Raw genomic sequence first — 22,205 nt, forward strand, 5'->3', positions numbered from 1 at the left:
CAAGAGACAGACTTCATTGGTCTAGTGCTGGGTACCTCGGTCTCCCGGGCATCACAAATACCTAATCAGAGCACCATATGAAGCCCCCCCACAGGCCGCCCCGAAGCACCAGCATATCATTAACTCAAAATAAAGGTTAAACAACAACCACAAGACGGATTTCATCAACCAAGTTATCATTTTAATCAGCATAATGGTGCCAACCTGACACTGTTTGTAGGAAACTCAGCAAAGTCCTGGTGACAGATTTCTTTAAAAGGTGTCAACCATTGAGGACTTTCAAATTGTAATATTTTTTCTACCCAGAATTCAGTTTCTACTTCAATAAATTGTGCCTACTGCAGTTTTACTAAATTAAAAGGAGAAGACCCTTACGTTGTATGGTGATCTAAATACAGTTCAGTAGAACTGTTGGGGTTTTAGATGTTGCAGGTATAACAGAAATGCCAAAAAGCAGTCATATGACAATGATGTGAAACTGATATTGTAATGGGGAAAAAACAGTGGAAAACTATACAGTAATCTCAAGAGTCTTTATGGGTGAAAATATTTACCTTTTTTGCTATTTGATGGTGCTGGTGGTGCATCACCTTCTAGATCATTTCCATCATCTTGTTTTGTACCTTATTAAGAATGCCAAAGTAAAAAAATATTACTTTTTGAAAGAACCGGTAACCTTTTATAAACAATGGAAGCAAAATGGGCTAAAAAGGGTGGCTTAACATAATGCTAATCAAAAGGCAACCACAGAACATGCTGCAATAAAACCCAGTTTAGAGGCAACCCTGTGAATCAGTATGAGCATTCAGTGATTGGCCTAATTATTTACTGCTGTGTTGCAGTCAACTGGCAATATTGGAGTTATTGGTGTGTGTGCAGCACAAAATTTGCAATTATAGTTTGTTTTGAATGTTATCATTAGGGATAAGCAGACCAATGGATGCTCGGGTTTGTTGGGGTTGGCCAAACTGTAGTTCAAAGTTTTCTTTAGCTTTGGAACTTGACCCTGAACCCAAACCCAATAGAAGTCAATGGGGACCCAAACTTCAGTGCTTTAAAACAGCTTTAAATTTGTCATAGTAAGGGTTATGAGGCTGCAAAAGGAAGCAAAATGGGGGTAAGAGCAGGACAATTGCCCTGCACACAAAATGTGGATAGTGAAATGACATAAAAGAACATAATAATAAAAGGATAATAAAAAAAAATAATCTTGAACCAGGAGGAAATCAAACACCATTTTGGTGTTTTCTTTTACTTTTTTGTTTATTTTTGTTTTTGATAGGGAACTGAAAAATAAAATAAAATTAAAAAAAACAATCTACAACAAGGAAGCAGTTGTCCAAGTGGAGGAGGAGGAGGAGGAGGTGGACATGGTGTTGTAGGTTGAAGACTCAAGGGAGGAGTAATCAAGAACTATTTTTGTGTTTTTTTTAGGGAACTAACAGAACATAGAATTAAAAAAAAAATAACAATCTAGAACCACGAGGTGGAGATTCAATTGGAGGAGGTGGTGGAGTAGGTGAAGTAGGTGGAGGTGAACGTGGCTGTGTAGGTGGAAGAGGCGGAGGAGAAGCTAGCCTACACTGTAAATTTGTTTTTTTTTTAATTTCAGGAGGCCCCAAATAAAAAACAAATAGAAAATAGAGTTGAACAATGGCTTGGTTCAGTTGGTATAGTTTTTTAGTAAGACAAATGTTTGGACATGTCCTGTGGGATCCACGCCTGGTTCATTTTAATGAATGTTAGCTTTCCCACATTGGCGGTGGACAGGTGGATGCACCTGTCTGTGATCACACCCCTGCTGTGCTAAACACATGTTTCGACAATACACCATCCAAAGAACAGGCCAGCACCTTTAGGGTATAAAGGGTAAGCTCAGGCCATGTGTCCAATTTGGAGATCCAAAAGTTAAATGGGTCAGACCCATCAGTTCGTATGTGGAAATATGTGGACAACTGTTGCCTCCTGCTAATACAGGCAATATCAGATGGTGGTGCCAGATGTTGTGGCGTGCTGAGAAAGTTTTGCCAGATTTTGGCCATGCTAATCCTGCCTTCTGAGGTGGTGACGGTGCCCCAGATACATTTGTGACTTCCTCCTACTCAGCCTTGAGCTATGTTTTTACACTGAGCCCCCACTGTCAGGTGGGAACACCGTAAGTAGTGCCTCTACCAGTGTGTGCTTGTATTCAGGCATTTTGTAATCCCACTCCAGTGATGGAAGTAATGATGGTATGTTGTCCTTGTTGCAGGGATCCATCCACTTCTGGGGCAGGGCCAGATGGATGGGACATGGAACCCCAGCCAGCTGACACATCAAAAAGTATAAGAGACTGCTGCATGACTTGGGGCTCAGACAGCTTGACTGATTTGGAAGGAGGTGAGGTAAAAGCCAAATGCCCATGGTCCTCAGATGCCAACGCTGCACTTTTCTGCAGGGGTCTGGGTGGAAGATAATTCAAAGGAACTGGAGGCACTATCAGCAATCCAATCTAACAATGCCTCAATGTTTTCTGGCCTCACCATTTATGTAGCGGTCCTTGACCCTATGAAATGTTACAGAACATCCTATCACCTCCGTGCAACAGAGGAAGGTGTTGCTTTTGGGCATGTAGTAGGCACAGAATGACCCGATCCTGTCCTGGCAGCAGTAGATACAACACCAAAACCCCCACGGCCATGTCCACGTCTTCTATTTGGTGTGGTTTTTACTTACATTACTCCAGCAGATATGGGTGCAGAGTAGAACAATTTGCTTTTATGCACATGACTCCCACAGATGCAGGTGCAGAGTAGAGCAATTTGATTTTATGCACACTACTCCCACAGACACACATTTAGAGTAGAACAATTTGTTTTTATTCACACTACTCCCACAGACACTGGCGCAGAGTAGAAAAAATTGGTTAAGCACACTATTTCTACACACACATGTGCAGAGGAGAAAAAATGGTTAAGCAAATTACTCCCACAGACGTGTGCAAAGTAGAACAGTTTGTTTTTACGCACACTATTACCACAGGCATAGGTGTAAAGTAGAGCAATTTGTTTTTACGCACACTACTCCCACAAGCCCAGGTGTAGAGTAGAGCAATTTGTTTTTACGCACACTACTCCCAAAGACACGGGTGCAGAGTAGAAAAAATTGGTTAGGTACAGTACTCTCACAGACATGCGTGTAGAGTATAAAAAATTGGTTAGGCACACTATTCCCACAGACATGAGAGCAGAGTACACACAGAGAGGCTTCTTTGAAAACTGCGCACACACAAAACTTAATACTGTCCTTCACTCCTGCTGCATCCTATGCTAAGCGGAGCAGAATGGAGGCGGCACACATGATCCGTCATTTATACAGTCCGGGTCACGTGGTGCACTGGCCAGTCACAGCTATGTCAATACTTGATGTGACTGTGATGGCTCCGTAGGTTACCAGAGCCTAAAAGCTTGTTGATTGGCTGTACTGATGCCTTTCAACAAACTTTATCCAGCATCCAATCATAAACATTAAACCGAACTCTTAAAAAGTGCGTGTTCGGGGTTCGGTACCAGAAACTAGGGGTTCCCTCATCTCTAGTTATAATCATTTTAAATAGAAATAGAATAGAGCAAAAAAAAATTGTAGTACCCATATTTGACCCCTGGAGTGGTCCTCTGTTGTAGATGGACTTTACTTTTGCAGCCCGCATCCTCATCCTATGATCTTCTGGGAATCTCTGTCACTTCTTAGGCCATGCAATGTCATCGAATGAGGTCCTGCTGCAACAGAGGACTGGACTATAGGTCCAATTTTTCCACTCATCTCCATTTTTCAACTATTTCACCTGTTGTTGGCAGGGCAGAAGAGATAGTGCTATATGTTCTCCTATTTGCTTCCAACTTTTATTAAAGGGGATTTCTGGACTTCAACTAAATTTTTGTAGTCACTCTGTGAAAACTGCGAATTGCCGAATCTTGACAGTGTGCAAAATGCGCACCGTCAAGATTTTTTTTTCCAATTCAAGCGGGCAGTCACATGATTGGAAGTATGCATACTTCTCATAGCTTTTGCTGGTATTGTAAAATGCAACTTAAAATTTACACAAAAGACGCAGCAAAAATGAAATGTGTGAACATAGCCATTGGTTGTACAGACTTCCTGGTACATTCTACAATATGACCTGGAGAGATTAATTTTCAAGGAGCACATTAGCTTACCTTTTCGTTCTGTTGGTAGGTTATCAGAAGAAACATCTGGACTTTGAAAATTATGGTCCTGGCCAGCGGTAGAGTTATTGTCCATCTTTTCATCTGTAAAGCACATCAAGAAGAAATTAATTTATGAATAAATTTACTTTATGAACACATTGAACATCGAAATTTGATGTATTACTATATACTATCTGCATATACAAGCACAGAATGAGAGATGAGCGAATATGTTGGGAAAACAATCTCCAAACATAAATTCGGCATGAATTTGGTATATTCAGATTCGTGATCGGTAACACGAGCACTTTTCTTAAAAATGGAAAAAGTCGGTACCATTTCATAAAAGATAGAATAAAAGCTGGCAATTCAGGTGCCGCGATAAGTAACATCACAGAGTGACTGGTTAGAATAGACTAGATAGAATAGATATATATTATTATTATACATTTTTATAGCGCCATTTATTCCATGGCGCTTTACATGTGAACAGGGCAAATTTAGATAAGTACAATAAACATGAGTAAAACAAGGCACACACAAGTACAGGAGGAGAGAGAACCCTGCCCATGAGGGCTCACAGTCTACAGTGGATCGGTGAGGATACATTAGGAGAGGGTAGAGCTGGTCATGTGGAGGTTCAGTACACTGAGGATCACTGCAGGTTGTAGGCTTGTCGGAAGAGGTGGGTCTTCAGGTTCCTTTTGAAGGTTTCCGTGGTAGGTGAGAGCCTGATGTGTTGGTGTAGAGAGTTCCAGAGTATAGGGGAAGCACAGGAGAAGTCTTGGATGCGGTTGTGGGAGGAAGAGATGAGAGAGGAGTAGAGAAGGAGATCATGAGAGGATCGAAGGTTGCGTGTAGGTAGGTACCGGGAGACCATGTCACAGATGTATGGAGGAGTCAGGTTGTGAATGGCTTTGTATGTCATTGTTAGTGTTTTGAACTGTAGCCTCTGGGCAATAGGAAGCCAATGAATACAGTATATAGATGTCAGTGATACACACATATATATATGTATTTATATTACATACAGTGCCTTGCGAAAGTATTCGGCCCACTGGAACTTTTCAACCTTTTCCCACATATCATGCTTCTAACATAAAGATACCAAATGTAAATTTTTGGTGAAGAATCAACAACAAGTGGAACACAATTGTCAAGTTGAACGAAATTTATTGGTTATTTTAAATTTTTGTGGAAATTCAAAAACTGAAAAGTGGGGCGTGCAATATTATTCGGCCACTTTAACTTAATACTTTGTTGCACCAACTTTTTCTGTGATCACAGCTGCAAGTGGCTTGGGGGGTGTCTATCAGTTTTGTACATGGAGAGACTGAAATTCTATATATAGAAATTCTATAGATAGATAGAAAAAAAGCCAGCAATTCATGTGACACGATCAGTAAAATCACAGGATGACAGGTTAGAATAGATAGAAAAAAAAAAAAAAAATATATATATATATATATATATATATATATATATATACACTCACTGGCCACTTTATTAGGTACACCTGTCCAACTTCTTGTTAACACTTAATTTCTAATCAGCCAATCACATGGCGGCAACTCAGTGCATTTAGGCATGTAGACATGGTCAAGACAATCTCCTGCAGTTCAAACCGAGCATCAGTATGGGGAAGAAAGGTGATTTGAGTGCCTTTGAACGTGGCATGGTTGTTGGTGCCAGAAGGGCTGGTCTGAGTATTTCAGAAACTGCTGATCTACTGGGATTTTCACGCACAACCATCTCTAGGGTTTACAGAGAATGGTCCGAAAAAGAAAAAAAATCCAGTGAGCGGCAGTTCTGTGGGCGGAAATGCCTTGTTGATGCCAGAGGTCAGAGGAGAATGGGCAGACTGGTTCGAGCTGATAGAAAGGCAACAGTGACTCAAATCGCCACCCGTTACAACCAAGGTAGGCCTAAGAGCATCTCTGAACGCACAGTGCGTCGAACTTTGAGGCAGATGGGCTACAGCAGCAGAAGACCACACCGGGTACCACTCCTTTCAGCTAAGAACAGGAAACTGAGGCTACAATTTGTACAAGCTCATCGAAATTGGACAGTAGAAGATTGGAAAAACGTTGCTTGGTCTGATGAGTCTCGATTTCTGCTGCGACATTCGGATGGTAGGGTCAGAATTTGGCGTAAACAACATGAAAGCATGGATCCATCCTGCCTTGTATGGAGCATCTTTGGAATGTGCAGCCGACAAATCTGCGGCAACTGTGTGATGCCATCATGTCAATATGGACCAAAATCTCTGAGGAATGCTTCCAGCATCTTGTTGAATCTATGCCACGAAGAATTGAGGCAGTTCTGAAGGCAAAAGGGGGTCCAACCCGTTACTAGCATGGTGTACCTAATAAAGTGGCCGGTGAGTGTATATATATATATATATATATATATATATCTAATATATAAAGCTGAATGTGTGTGTGTGTGTATGTATGTATGTATGTATGTATGTCCGGGATTGGCATCTGAACCGTAGCAGCTACAGCCACAAAATTTTGCACAGTCACACGTCTGGACCCCGAGAGCGTCATAGGCTATGTTGTGAGGTGAAATTTTAACCCCGCGCTTTCCAATTCACCAAACAATTTTGCCCCTATCTACATAATGGGGAAAAAGTGAAAGGAAAAGTGTTGGAGGCGTCGCAGCTACAGGCACAAAATTTTGCACAGTCACACGTCTGGACCCTGAGAGCGTCAAAGCTATATTGTGAGGTGAAATTTTAACCCCGCGCTTTCCAAGTCACCAAACAATTTTGCCCCTATCTACATAATGGGGAAAAAATGAAAGGAAAAGTGTTGGAGGCAAATTAACAGCTGCCAGATGTGAACAAGGGGGACTTAAAGAATGACAGCGATGGCACCAAAGAGTATATACTGTACAGTTGCTAAGGTGGGGCCCCAACATGGGATAATCACACCACCACGGGGATATGAACACACACACAAAATGCGCCACACACTACCACGTGCTCGAACACATATACCACCCTCAGTGCACATTTCACCACACATACACCAACCTCGCCACATAAAAGTAGAAACACAAAAGTCGCCGCTCAAAACTCGCCACGCGCAAAACTCTCCACATGCAAAACTCGCCACACGTGCAAAACTCGCCACACGCAAAACTTGCACACGCAGAAAAATTGCCACACGCAGAAAAATTGCCACATGCACAAAAGTTGCAACACATGCAAAAGTTGCCTCACACAAAACTTGCACATACTCAAAAGGCACCACACATAAAACTCGCCACGCGCAAAACTCGCCATGCGCAAAACTTGCTGCACACAACTTGCTACACTAACCTGTCACATGCAACTCGACACACAAAAAGTTGCTACACGCATGTCGCCACACAAAACTCATCTCACAAAAGTCCCTACATGCATGTCGCCACACGCAACTCAACACACACAACTTGACACACGAAACTCGCCCTAAAACACACACAAGTCTGGTATCCTTCAAAAATAAAAATCTGATTAATAAGCAGACAAACTACAAGAGCAACAAATGTACCATATAGGAATCCGGCAGCTGTCAGTCACATGACCAGTCTATTATGTGTATGTGTGAGCTAATATATACTGCCAGGGGGTGGGCTTACTGTTGGCTGGGGATTTATCAGGCTGCCATTTTAGCTTACAAATACTGAGGTAAAAATACTGACCAAATAACGTGTGAACGAGGGCTAATACAGGAGGAGATGGCATACAGCTATATACTATATACAGGAGATGACACACAGGTATATACTATTTACAGGGGAGATGACACACAGGTATATACTATATACAGGAGGAGATGACACACAGATATATACTATATACAGGAGAGATGACACACAGGTATATACTATATAGAGGAGGAGATGACATACAGGTACATACTACATACAGGAGGAGATGACATACAGGTATATACTATATACAGGAGGAGATGACACACAGGTATATACTATATACAGGAGCAGATTACCTACAGGTATATAGTATATACAGGAGGAGATGACACAGGTATATGCTATGTATAGGAGGAGATGACATACAGGTATATACTATATACAGGAGATGACACACAGATATATACTATATATAGGTGAGATGACACACAGGTATATACTATATACAGGAGATTACATACAGGTATATCTAATATATAAAGCTGAATGTGTGTATGTATGTATGTGTGTATGTCCGGGATTGGCATCTGTACCGTCGCAGCTACAGCCACAAAATTTTGCACAGTCACACGTCTGGACCCCGAGAGCGTCATAGGCTATGTTGTGAGGTGAAATTTTAACCCCGCGCGTTCCAATTCACCAAACAATTTTGCTCCTATCTACATAATGGGGAAAAAGTGAAGGGAAAAGTGTTGGAGGAAAATTGACAGCTGCCAGATGTGAACAATGAGGACTTAAAGAATGAGAGCGATGGCGACAAAGAGTATATACCGTACAGTTGCTAAGGTGGGGCCCCGACATGGGATACTCACCACACACGGGGATATGAACACAAACACAAAATGCGCCACACACTACCACGTGCTTGAACACATATACCACCCTCAGCACACATTTCACCACACACACACACCAACCTCGCCACATAAAAGTCGAAACACAAAAGTCACCACTCAAAACTCGCTACATGCAAAACTCGCCATATGCAAAACTAGGCTCACGCAAAACTCGCCACACGTGCAAAACTCACCTCATGGAAAACTCACCTCATGCAAAACTTGCACACACAGAAAAATTGCCACATGTACAAAAGTTGCACCACATGCAAAAGTTGCCTCACACAAAACTTGCACATACTCAAAATGCACCACACATAAAACTCGCCACGCGCAAAACTCGCCATGCACAAATCTTGCTGCACACAACTTGCTACACTAACCTGTCACATGCAACTCAACACACAAAATGTTGCTACACGCATGTCGCCACACAAAACTCATCTCACAAAAGTCGCTACATGCATGTCGCCACACGCAACTCAACACACACAACTTGACACATAAAACTCGCCCTAAAACACACACAAGTCTGGTATTGTCCTTCAAAAATAAAAATCTGATTAATAAGCAAACTACAAGAGCAACAAATGTACCATATAGGAAATACGGCAGCTGTCAGTCACATGACCTGTCTATTATGTGTATGTGTGAGCTAATATATACTGCCAGGGGGGAGGGCTTCCTGTTGGCTGGGGATTTATCAGGCTGCCAATAGCAACCAATCACAGCTCAGCTTCTATTTTGCTACAGTTAATTAACCTGAGCTCTGATTGGTTAATATAGGCAACAAAGACATTCTCAGTATAACAAAGCTAATATATGTTGTGAAATGCTTCTATTTGCTTAGTTTTTGCCTTTTAATAATTACATTTCTATCTATTTGTTTTGTGGTTTTTGTGTGCAGAATAAATTTTTGTTAACACATTCTATTTTGCTAACAGCAGTCATTAACCCGGGCGAAGCCGGGTAGTACAGCTAGTATATATATATATATATATAAATATATATATCTATATATATAATTGTCTAAGGGTCTGTTTGTCTGTAACCGAAATCCTACGTCGCTGATTGGTGGCACCTGGCCGGCCTCGACCAATCGGCGTTCATAAATAAACTACATTCATATACTAGAACGAGAATAACATGGAGGACAGTCTGTGAGGGAGATAATAACATGGAGGACAGTCTGTGAGGGAGAGAATAACATGGAGGTCAGTCTGTGAGGGAGAAAATAACATGGAGGATAGTCTGTGAGGGTGAGAGTAACACGGAGGACAGTCTGTGAGGGAGAGAATAACATGGAGAACAGTCTGTGAGGGAGAAAATAACATGGAGGACAGTCTGTGAGGGAGAGAATAACATGGAGGACAGTGTGCAAGGGAGAGAATAACATGGAGGACAGTCTGTGAGGGAGAGAGCAACATGGAGGACAGTGTGTAAGGGAGAGAATACAATTTTTCCCCATTTTTAAGTTTTAAAGACAGGAGAAAAACAATGGCAGTGTGTCCAATGGGTTAAAACATAAATGTAAGCACCAACGTTTATATGAATACTAGATGGTGGCCCGATTCTAACGCATCGGGTATCTACTATATAATCATCTAATTCTGTCTGTTTGTCTGTAACGGAAATCCTGCGTCGCTGATTGGTTTCGCCAGCTGCCCGCGACCAATCAGCGACAGGTGCAGTCCGGCAGCGAATTGTCACGAGATTTGAACCACGCTTCGCTGATTGGTCGCGCGTGGCTGGCCGCGACCAATCAGCGATATTGGTGCAGTCCAGCCGCGAATTAGCATGGGATGTGAACCACGCTTCGCTGATAATGTATATATTTTACCCAGAAAATCCTGTGTATTCATTGCATTATTCTTAAATCTTCATAAATAAACTACATACATATTCTAGAATACCCGATGCGTTAGAATCGGGCCACCATCTGGTATAATTAGATATATATATATATATATATATATATATATATATATATTTCAGTGACACAGACACATATACAGCTCTGGCAAATATTAAGAGACCACATATTTTCAGTTTGTCTGATTTCTTTTTTTTTTATAAAATGTAAATTGTTCTTTTATTCTATAATCTACTGACAACATGTCTCCGAAGTTCCAAGCAATACATTTTGTATTTATTTTCTGAAAATGAGAAATGGTCAAAATAAAAAAAATGCATTGCTTGCAGACCTCAAATAATGCAAAAAAAAAAAAAGTTCATAATCATTTAGAAACAACAATACTAATGTTTTAACTCAGGAAGAGTTCAGCAATCAATATTTTGTGGAATAACCATGATTTTTAATCACAGCTTTCATGTGTCTTGGCATGCTTTCCAAAAAGTCTTTCACACCGCTTTTGGGTGACCTTATGCCACTCCTGGTACAAAAAAATTTAAGCAGTTCTTCTTTGTTTGATGGTTTGTGACTATCTATTTTCCTCTTGATTACATTCCAGAGGTTTTCAATGGGGTTCAGGTCTGGAGATTAGGCTGGCCATGACAGGGATTTGAAAAAAAATGTCCCGACACTCAAAATATTTCTGCTTAATCAAAAGAAGTTTTATTGAAGATACATATTCCAGAAATTCGTTGTAACGTTTCGGTCTTTACATTGACCTTCATCAGACAAGGAATTATCAAGCGTGTATACTCATGTGTGCAGTCCTATAAGTCTCTATAGGTAAGGAAGGACCATCCATGTTATATTCCAGAAATGGGCATAGTTGTGGGATCAGACGCTCAGCGGTTTTCACCTGACAGGCAGATGTTTTATAGCTTAGGAAGGGAGTAATACCTGTTGTGAATTTGGTTTCTGGGCTCCCCCGGTGGTTTCTGGTGGTACTGCACTTGCGTGCTTCATCTCCTCTGTTCACCTGTTTCCATCAGGATGTGGGAGTTTTCTATTTAACCTTGCTCCTCAGTCATTTCTATGCCGGCCAACAATGTTACCAGAAGCCTTTCTGTTGCATGTTCCTGCTCCTAGACTACTATCAGCTAAGTTGGACTTGTAGTCCTAAGTTTGTTTTGCATTTTTGTTCCAGTACTCTGTGATTGATTATTTCTGAGGCTGGAAGCTCTTGTGAGCTGAAATTGCCACTCTGGTGTCATGAGTTGATATTAGAGTCTTAAAGTAATTTCAGGATGGTGTTTTGAAAGGGTTTTCAGCTGACTGTGAAGTTCCCTTTTCTGTCTTCCTACTATCTAGTAAGCGGACCTCAATTTGCTAAACCTATCTTCATACTTCGTATGTCAATTTCCTCTGAAATCACCGACAATATATGTGGGGGCTACTGTCTGCCTTTTGGGGAAAATTTCTCTAGAGGTAAGCCAGGTCTGTATTTTCCTCTGCTAGGGTCAGTCAGTTCTCCGGCTGGCGCTGGGCGTCTAGGGATAAAACGTAGGCACGCTACCCGGCCACTGTTAGTTGTGCGGTAGGTTTAGCTCACAGTCAGCTCGAGTTCCCATCTTCCAAGAGCTAGTCCTTTTTGTATGCTTACTATGTTCTCTTGCCATTGAGAACCATGACAGTTTGGCCGGCCCAGGGTTAAAATAATTGGCAGAAGAAAGGAGAGAAAAGAACTCTGCAGAGAATTTTTTTTTTTTCCTGAGTTTGCTCAGTTGATTCACTTGCATCTCTGCTTACTGCAGCCTTCGTCTCTCTCTCCTTCTAATCCTTGAATGGTTCTGATTTCACCTGATTAATATGGATCCTCAGAGTTTAGCTACAGGTTTGGATAATCTCGCTGTGAAGGTTCAAAGTTTACAGGATTTTGTTATTCATGCTCCTATATCTGAACCTAGAATTCCTTTACCTGAATTTTTCTCTGGGGATAGATCTCGCTTCCAGAATTTCAAACATAATTGTAAATTATTTTTGTCTCTGAGATCTCGCTCCGCTGGAGATCCTGCACAGCAGGTCAGGATTGTAATTTCCTTGCTCCGGGGCGACCCTCAGGACTGGGCATTTGCTTTGGCACCAGGGGATCCTGCGTTGCTCAATGTGGATGCGTTTTTCCTGGCTTTGGGGTTGCTTTATGAGGAACCTCATTTAGAGATTCAGGCTGAAAAAGCCTTAATGGCCCTGTCTCAAGGGCAAGATGAGGCTGAAATATACTGCCAAAAATTTCGTAAGTGGTCTGTGCTTACTCAGTGGAATGAGTGCGCCCTGGCGGCGAATTTCAGAGAGGGTCTCTCTGATGCCATTAAGGATGTTATGGTGGGGTTCCCTGTGCCTACAGGTCTGAATGAGTCCATGACAATGGCTATTCAGATTGATCGGCGTTTGCGGGAGCGCAAACCTGTGCACCATTTGGCGGTGTCTACTGAGAAGGCGCCAGAGATTATGCAATGTGATAGAATTCTGTCCAGAAGCGAACGACAGAATTTTAGGCGAAAAAATGGGTTATGCTTCTATTGTGGTGATTCAACTCATGTTATATCAGCATGCTCTAAACGTACTAAGAAGGTTGATAAGTCTGTTTCAATTGGCACTTTACAGTCTAAGTTTATTCTATCTGTGACCCTGATTTGCTCTTTATCGTCTATTACCGCGGACGCCTATGTCGACTCTGGCGCCGCTTTGAGTCTTATGGATTGGTCCTTTGCCAAACGCTGTGGGTTTGATTTAGAGCCTCTGGAAGTTCCTATACCTCTGAAGGGTATTGACTCCACGCCATTGGCTAGTAATAAACCACAATACTGGACACAAGTAAATATGCGTATTAATCCGGATCACCAGGAGATTATTCGCTTCCTTGTGTTGTATAATCTACATGATGTGTTGGTGCTTGGATTGCCATGGCTGCAATCTCATAACCCAGTCCTCGACTGGAAAGCAATGTCTGTGTTAAGCTGGGGATGTCAGGGGACTCATGGGGACGTACCTTTGGTTTCCATTTCGTCATCTATTCCCTCTGAGATTCCGGAATTTTTATCTGATTATCGTGACGTTTTTGAGGAGCCTAAAATTGGTTCACTACCTCCGCACAGAGAGTGCGATTGTACTATAGATCTGATTCCGGGCAGTAAGTTTCCAAAGGGTCGTTTATTTAATCTATCTGTGCCTGAACATGCTGCTATGCGGGAATATATTAAGGAGTCCTTGGAAAAGGGACATATTCGTCCTTCGTCATCTCCCTTAGGAGCTGGTTTTTTCTTTGTATCTAAAAAAGATGGCTGTTATGGTTCTCAATGGCAAGAGAACATAGCCCAGCATACATAGGAACTAGCTCTTGGAAGGATGGAAACTTAAACTGACCATGAACTAAACCTGCCGCACAACTAACAGTAGCCGGGTAGCGTAGCCTGCGTTTTATCCCTAGACGCCCAGCGCCGGCCGGAGGACTAACTAATCCTGGCAGAGGAAAATATAGTCCTGGCTCACCTCTAGAGAAATTTCCCCGAAAGGCAGACAGAGGCCCCCACATATATTGGCGGTGATTTAAGATGAAAATGACAAACGTAGTATGAAAATAGGTTTAGCAAAATCGAGGTCCGCTTACTAGATAGCAGGAAGACAGAAAGGGTACTTTCATGGTCAGCTGAAAACCCTATCAATACACCATCCTGAAATTACTTTAAGACTCTAGTATTAACTCATAACATCAGAGTGGCAATTTCAGATCACAAGAGCTTTCCAGACACAGAAACGAAACTGCAGCTGTGAACTGGAACAAAATGCAAAAAACAAACAAGGACAAAAGTCCGACTTAGCTGGAAGTTGTCTAGTAGCAGGAACATGCACAGAAAGGCTTCTGATTACAATGTTGACCGGCATGGAAGTGACAGAGGAGCAAGGTTAAATAGCGACTCCCACATCCTGATGGGAACAGGTGAACAGAGGGGATGATGCACACAAGTTCAATTCCACCAGTGGCCACCGGGGGAGCCCAAAATCCAATTTCACAACAGTACCCCCCCCTCAAGGAGGGGGCACCGAACCCTCACCAGAACCACCAGGGCGATCAGGATGAGCCCTATGAAAGGCACGGACCAGATCGGAGGCATGAACATCAGAGGCAGTCACCCAAGAATTATCCTCCTGACCGTATCCCTTCCATTTGACCAGATACTGGAGTTTCCGTCTGGAAACACGGGAGTCCAAGATTTTTTCCACAACGTACTCCAACTCGCCCTCAACCAACACCGGAGCAGGAGGCTCAACGGAAGGCACAACCGGTACCTCATACCTGCGCAACAATGACCGATGAAAAACATTATGAATAGAAAAAGATGCAGGGAGGTCCAAACGGAAGGACACAGGGTTAAGAATCTCCAATATCTTGTACGGGCCGATGAACCGAGGCTTAAACTTAGGAGAAGAAACCCTCATAGGGACAAAACGAGAAGACAAACACACCAAGTCCCCGACACAAAGCCGAGGACCAACCCGACGCCGGCGGTTGGCAAAAAGCTGAGTCTTCTCCTGGGACAACTTCAAATTGTCCACCACCTGCCCCCAAATCTGATGCAACCTCTCCACCACAGCATCCACTCCAGGACAATCCGAAGATTCCACCTGACCGGAGGAAAATCGAGGATGAAACCCCGAATTACAGAAAAAAGGAGACACCAAGGTGGCAGAGCTGGCCCGATTATTGAGGGCAAACTCCGCTAAAGGCAAAAAAGCAACCCAATCATCCTGATCTGCAGACACAAAACACCTCAAATATGTCTCCAAAGTCTGATTCGTCCGCTCGGTCTGGCCATTAGTCTGAGGATGGAAAGCAGACGAGAAAGACAAATCTATGCCCATCCTAGCACAGAATGCCCGCCAAAATCTAGACACGAATTGGGTTCCTCTGTCAGAAACGATATTCTCCGGAATACCATGCAAACGAACCACATTTTGAAAAAACAGAGGAACCAACTCGGAAGAAGAAGGCAACTTAGGCAGGGGAACCAAATGGACCATCTTAGAGAAACGGTCACACACCACCCAGATGACAGACATCTTCTGAGAAACAGGAAGATCCGAAATAAAATCCATCGAGATGTGCGTCCAAGGCCTCTTCGGGATAGGCAAGGGCAACAACAATCCACTAGCCCGAGAACAACAAGGCTTGGCCCGAGCACAAACGTCACAAGACTGCACAAAGCCTCGTACATCTCGTGACAGGGAAGGCCACCAGAAGGACCTTGCCACCAAATCCCTGGTACCAAAGATTCCAGGATGACCTGCCAACGCAGAAGAATGAACCTCAGAAATGACTTTACTGGTCCAATCATCAGGAACAAACAGTCTACCAGGTGGGCAACGATCAGGTCTATCCGCCTGAAAATCCTGCAAGGCCCGCCGCAGGTCTGGAGAAACGGCAGACAATATCACTCCATCCTTAAGGATACCTGTAGGTTCAGAATTACCAGGGGAGTCAGGCTCAAAACTCCTAGAAAGGGCATCCGCCTTAACATTCTTAGAACCCGGTAGGTATGACACCACAAAATTAAACCGAGAGAAAAACAACGACCAGCGCGCCTGTCTAGGATTCAGGCGTCTGGCGGACTCAAGATAAATTAAATTTTTGTGGTCGGTCAATACCACCACCTGATGTCTAGCCCCCTCAAGCCAATGACGCCACTCCTCAAAAGCCCACTTCATGGCCAAAAGCTCCCGATTCCCAATATCATAATTCCGCTCGGCGGGCGAAAATTTACGAGAAAAAAAAGCACAAGGTTTCATCACGGAGCAGTCGGAACTTCTTTGCGACAAAACCGCCCCAGCTCCGATTTCAGAAGCGTCGACCTCAACCTGAAAAGGAAGAGCAACATCAGGCTGACGCAACACAGGGGCGGAAGAAAAGCGGCGCTTAAGCTCCCGAAAGGCCTCCACAGCAGCAGGGGACCAATCAGCAACATCAGCACCCTTCTTAGTCAAATCAGTCAATGGTTTAACAACATCAGAAAAACCAGCAATAAATCGACGATAAAAGTTAGCAAAGCCCAAAAATTTCTGAAGACTCTTAAGAGAAGAGGGTTGCGTCCAATCACAAATAGCCCGAACCTTGACAGGATCCATCTCGATGGAAGAGGGGGAAAAAATGTATCCCAAGAAGGAAATCTTTTGAACCCCAAAAACGCACTTAGAACCCTTCACACACAAGGAATTAGACCGCAAAACCTGAAAAACCCTCCTGACCTGCTGGACATGAGAGTCCCAGTCATCCGAAAAAAATCAGAATATCATCCAGATACACGATCATAAATTTATCCAAATAATCACGGAAAATGTCATGCATAAAGGACTGAAAGACTGAAGGGGCATTTGAAAGGCCAAAAGGCATCACCAAATACTCAAAGTGGCCCTCGGGCGTATTAAATGCGGTTTTCCACTCATCCCCCTGCTTAATTCGCACCAAATTATACGCCCCACGGAGATCTATCTTAGAGAACCACTTGGCCCCCTTTATGCGAGCAAACAAATCAGTCAGCAGTGGCAACGGATATTGATATTTAACCGTGATTTTATTCAAAAGCCGATAATCAATACACGGCCTCAAAGAGCCATCTTTCTTAGACACAAAGAAAAAACCGGCTCCTAAGGGAGATGACGAAGGACGAATATGTCCCTTTTCCAAGGACTCCTTTATATATTCTCGCATAGCAGCATGTTCAGGCACAGACACATTAAATAAACGACCCTTAGGGTATTTACTACCCGGAATCAAATCTATGGCACAATCGCACTCCCGGTGCGGAGGTAATGAACCAAGCTTAGGTTCTTCAAAAACGTCACGATAGTCAGACAAGAATTCAGGAATCTCAGAGGGAATAGATGACGAAATGGAAACCAAAGGTACGTCCCCATGCATCCCCTTACATCCCCAGCTTAACACAGACATAGCGTTCCAGTCGAGGACTGGGTTATGAGATTGCAGCCATGGCAATCCAAGCACCAACACATCATGTAGATTATACAGCACAAGAAAGCGAATAATCTCCTGATGATCCGGATTAATTCGCATAGTTACTTGTGTCCAGTATTGTGGTTTATTACTAGCCAATGGGGTGGAGTCAATCCCCTTCAGAGGTATAGGAGTTTCAAGAGGCTCTAAATCATACCCACAGCGTTTGGCAAAGGACCAATCCATAAGACTCAAAGCGGCGCCAGAGTCGACATAGGCATCCGCGGTAATAGATGATAAAGAACAAATCAGGGTCACAGATAGAATAAACTTAGACTGAAAAGTGCCAATTGAAACTGACTTATCAAGCTTCTTAGTACGCTTAGAGCATGCTGATATAACATGAGTTGAATCACCACAATAAAAGCACAACCCATTTTTTCGTCTAAAATTCTGCCGTTCACTTCTGGACAGAATTCTATCACATTGCATATTCTCTGGCGTCTTCTCAGTAGACACCGCCAAATGGTGCACAGGTTTGCGCTCCCGCAGACGTCTATCGATCTGGATAGCCATTGTCATGGACTCATTCAGACCCGCAGGCACAGGGAACCCCACCATAACATCCTTAACGGCATCAGAGAGACCCTCTCTGAAATTCGCCGCCAGGGCGCACTCATTCCACTGAGTAAGCACAGACCATTTACGGAATTTTTGGCAGTATATTTCAACTTCATCTTGCCCCTGAGATAGGGACATCAAGGCTTTTTCCGCCTGAAGCTCTAAATGAGGTTCCTCATAAAGCAACCCCAAGGCCAGAAAAAACGCATCCACATTGAGCAACGCAGGATCCCCTGGAGCCAATGCAAAAGCCCAATCTTGAGGGTCGCCCCGGAGCAAGGAAATCACAATCCTGACCTGCTGAGCAGGATCTCCAGCAGAGCGAGATTTCAGGGACAAAAACAACTTGCAATTATTTTTGAAATTTTGAAAGCAAGATCTATTCCCCGAGAAAAATTCAGGCAAAGGAATTCTAGGTTCAGATATAGGAACATGAACAACAAAATCTTGTAAATTTTGAACTTTCGTGGTGAGATTATTCAAACCTGCAGCTAAACTCTGAATATCCATTTTAAACAGGTGAACACAGAGCCATTCCAGGATTAGAAGGAGAGAGAGAGAGGAAGGCTGCAATATAGGCAGACTTGCAAGTGATTCAATTGAAAGCACACTCAGAACTGAAGGAAAAAAAAAAAAAAATTTTCAGCAGACTTCTTTTTTCTCTCCTTTCTCTGCCAATTAATTTAACCCTTTGTGGGCCGGTCAAACTGTTATGGTTCTCAATGGCAAGAGAACATAGCCCAGCATACATAGGAACTAGCTCTTGGAAGGATGGAAACTTAAACTGACCATGAACTAAACCTGCCGCACAACTAACAGTAGCCGGGTAGCGTAGCCTGCGTTTTATCCCTAGACGCCCAGCGCCGGCCGGAGGACTAACTAATCCTGGCAGAGGAAAATATAGTCCTGGCTCACCTCTAGAGAAATTTCCCCGAAAGGCAGACAGAGGCCCCCACATATATTGGCGGTGATTTAAGATGAAAATGACAAACGTAGTATGAAAATAGGTTTAGCAAAATCGAGGTCCGCTTACTAGATAGCAGGAAGACAGAAAGGGTACTTTCATGGTCAGCTGAAAACCCTATCAATACACCATCCTGAAATTACTTTAAGACTCTCGTATTAACTCATAACATCAGAGTGGCAATTTCAGATCACAAGAGCTTTCCAGACACAGAAACGAAACTGCAGCTGTGAACTGGAACAAAATGCAAAAAACAAACAAGGACAAAAGTCCGACTTAGCTGGAAGTTGTCTAGTAGCAGGAACATGCACAGAAAGGCTTCTGATTACAATGTTGACCGGCATGGAAGTGACAGAGGAGCAAGGTTAAATAGCGACTCCCACATCCTGATGGGAACAGGTGAACAGAGGGGATGATGCACACAAGTTCAATTCCACCAGTGGCCACCGGGGGAGCCCAAAATCCAATTTCACAACAGATGGCTCTTTGAGGCCGTGTATTGATTATCGGCTTTTGAATAATATCACGGTTAAATATCAGTATCCTTTGCCACTGCTTACTGATTTGTTTGCTCGAATAAAGGGGGCCAAGTGGTTCTCTAAGATTGATCTTCGTGGGGCGTATAATTTAGTGCGAATTAAGCAGGGGGATGAGTGGAAAACCGCATTTAATACGCCTGAGGGCCATTTTGAGTATTTAGTAATGCCTTTTGGTCTTTCAAATGCCCCTTCAGTCTTTCAGTCCTTTATGCATGACATTTTCCGTGAATATTTGGATAAATTTTTGATTGTGTATCTGGATGATATTTTGATTTTTTCGGATGACTGGGACTCTCATGTCCAACAGGTCAGGAGGGTTTTTCAGGTTTTGCGCTCTAATTCCTTGTGTGTAAAGGGTTCTAAGTGCGTTTTTGGGGTTCAAAAGATTTCGTTTTTGGGGTACATTTTTTCCCCCTCTTCCATTGAGATGGACCCTGTCAAGGTTCAGGCTATTTGTGATTGGACGCAACCCTCTTCTCTTAAGAGCCTTCAGAAGTTTTTGGGCTTTGCTAATTTTTATCGTCGATTTATAACTGGTTTTTCTGATGTCGCTAAACCGTTGACTGATTTGACTAAGAAGGGTGCTGATGTTGCTGAGTGGTCCCCTGCTGCTGTGGAGGCCTTTCGGGAGCTTAAGCGCCGCTTTTCTTGCGCCCCTGTATTGCGTCAGCCTGATGTTACTCTTCCTTTTCAGGTTGAGGTCGACGCTTCAGAAATCGGAGCTGGGGCGGTTTTGTCGCAGAAAAGTTCCGACTGCTCCGTGATGAGACCTTGTGCGTTCTTTTCTCGTAAGTTTTCGCCCGCTGAGCGAAATTATGATATTGGTAATCGGGAGCTCTTGGCTATGAAGTGGGCTTTTGAGGAGTGGCGTCATTGGCTTGAGGGGGCTAGACATCAGGTGGTGGTATTGACCGACCACAAGAATTTGATTTATCTTGAGTCCGCCAGGCGCCTGAATCCTAGACAGGCGCGCTGGTCATTATTTTTCTCTCGGTTTAATTTTGTGGTTTCTTACCTACCGGGTTCTAAAAATGTGAAGGCGGATGCCCTTTCTAGGAGTTTTGAGCCTGATTCCCCTGGTAATTCTGAACCTACAGGTATCCTTAAGGATGGAGTGATATTATCTGCTGTTTCCCCAGATTTGCGACGGGTCTTGCAGGAGTTTCAGGCGGATAGACCTGATCGTTGCCCGCCTGGTAGATTGTTTGTTCCTGATGATTGGACCAGTAGAGTCATCTTGGAGGTCCATTCTTCTGCGTTAGCAGGTCATCCTGGAATCTTTGGTACCAGGGATTTGGTGGCTAGGTCCTTCTGGTGGCCTTCCCTGTCGCGAGATGTGCGAGGTTTTGTGCAGTCTTGTGATGTTTGTGCTCGGGCCAAGCCTTGTTGTTCTCGGGCTAGTGGATTGTTGTTATCCTTGCCTATTCCGAAGAGGCCTTGGACTCACATCTCCATGGATTTTATTTCTGATCTCCCTGTTTCTCAGAAGATGTCTGTCATCTGGGTGGTGTGTGACCGTTTCTCTAAGATGGTCCATTTGGTTCCCTTGCCTAAATTGCCTTCCTCATCCGAGCTGGTTCCTCTGTTTTTTCAAAATGTGGTGCGCTTGCATGGTATTCCGGAGAATATCGTTTCTGACAGGGGAACCCAATTCGTGTCTAGATTTTGGCGAGCGTTCTGTGCTAGGATGGGCATTGATTTGTCTTTTTCGTCTGCTTTCCACCCTCAGACTAATGGCCAGACCGAGCGAACTAATCAGACCTTGGAGACTTATTTGAGGTGTTTTGTGTCTGCGGATCAGGATGATTGGGTTGCCTTTTTGCCCTTGGCGGAGTTTGCCCTCAATAATCGGGCTAGTTCTGCCACCTTGGTTTCTCCTTTCTTCTGTAATTCGGGGTTTCATCCTCGTTTCTCTTCCGGTCAGGTGGAGTCTTCGGATTGTCCTGGAGTGGATGCTGTGGTGGAGAGGTTGCATCAGATTTGGGGGCATGTGGTGGACAATTTGAAGTTGTCCCAGGAGAAGACTCAGCATTTTGCCAACCGCCGTCGTCGTGTTGGTCCTCGTCTTTGTGTTGGGGACTTGGTGTGGTTATCTTCTCGTTTTGTCCCTATGAAGGTTTCTTCTCCTAAGTTTAAGCCTCGGTTCATCGGCCCGTACAAGATATTGGAGATTCTTAACCCTGTGTCCTTTCGTTTGGACCTCCCTGCATCTTTTTCTATTCATAATGTCTTCCATCGGTCATTGTTGCGCAGGTATGAGGTACCGGTTGTGCCTTCCGTTGAGCCTCCTGCTCCGGTGTTGGTTGAGGGTGAGTTGGAGTACGTTGTCGAGAAGATCTTGGACTCCCGTGTTTCCAGACGGAGACTTCAGTATCTGGTCAAGTGGAAGGGCTACGGTCAGGAGGATAACTCTTGGGTGACAGCCTCTGATGTTCATGCCTCCGATTTGGTCCGTGCCTTTCATAGGGCTCATCCTGATCGCCCTGGTGGTTCTGGTG

General features: G+C 43.6%; 1 protein-coding gene across 2 annotated transcripts in view; it reads right to left on the reverse strand.

The window, feature by feature from the left end:
- EMCN (endomucin) overlaps window positions 1-22,205 on the reverse strand; it is a 418,419-nt gene that overhangs the window by 41,567 nt on the left and 354,647 nt on the right. The window contains exons 7-8 of one of the 2 annotated variants that reach the window (XM_077277880.1): window positions 4,197-4,289; window positions 555-623 (exon numbers count right to left, since the gene is read on the reverse strand). In XM_077277880.1, coding sequence (XP_077133995.1) covers window positions 555-623; window positions 4,197-4,289 — 162 coding nt within the window. The remainder of the gene's footprint in view (window positions 1-554; window positions 624-4,196; window positions 4,290-22,205) is intronic. The other variant, XM_077277891.1, reaches the window with a different exon arrangement.

Source organism: Ranitomeya variabilis, chromosome 1, assembly GCF_051348905.1.
Source record: "Ranitomeya variabilis isolate aRanVar5 chromosome 1, aRanVar5.hap1, whole genome shotgun sequence".
Classification (NCBI taxonomy): domain Eukaryota; kingdom Metazoa; phylum Chordata; class Amphibia; order Anura; family Dendrobatidae; genus Ranitomeya; species Ranitomeya variabilis.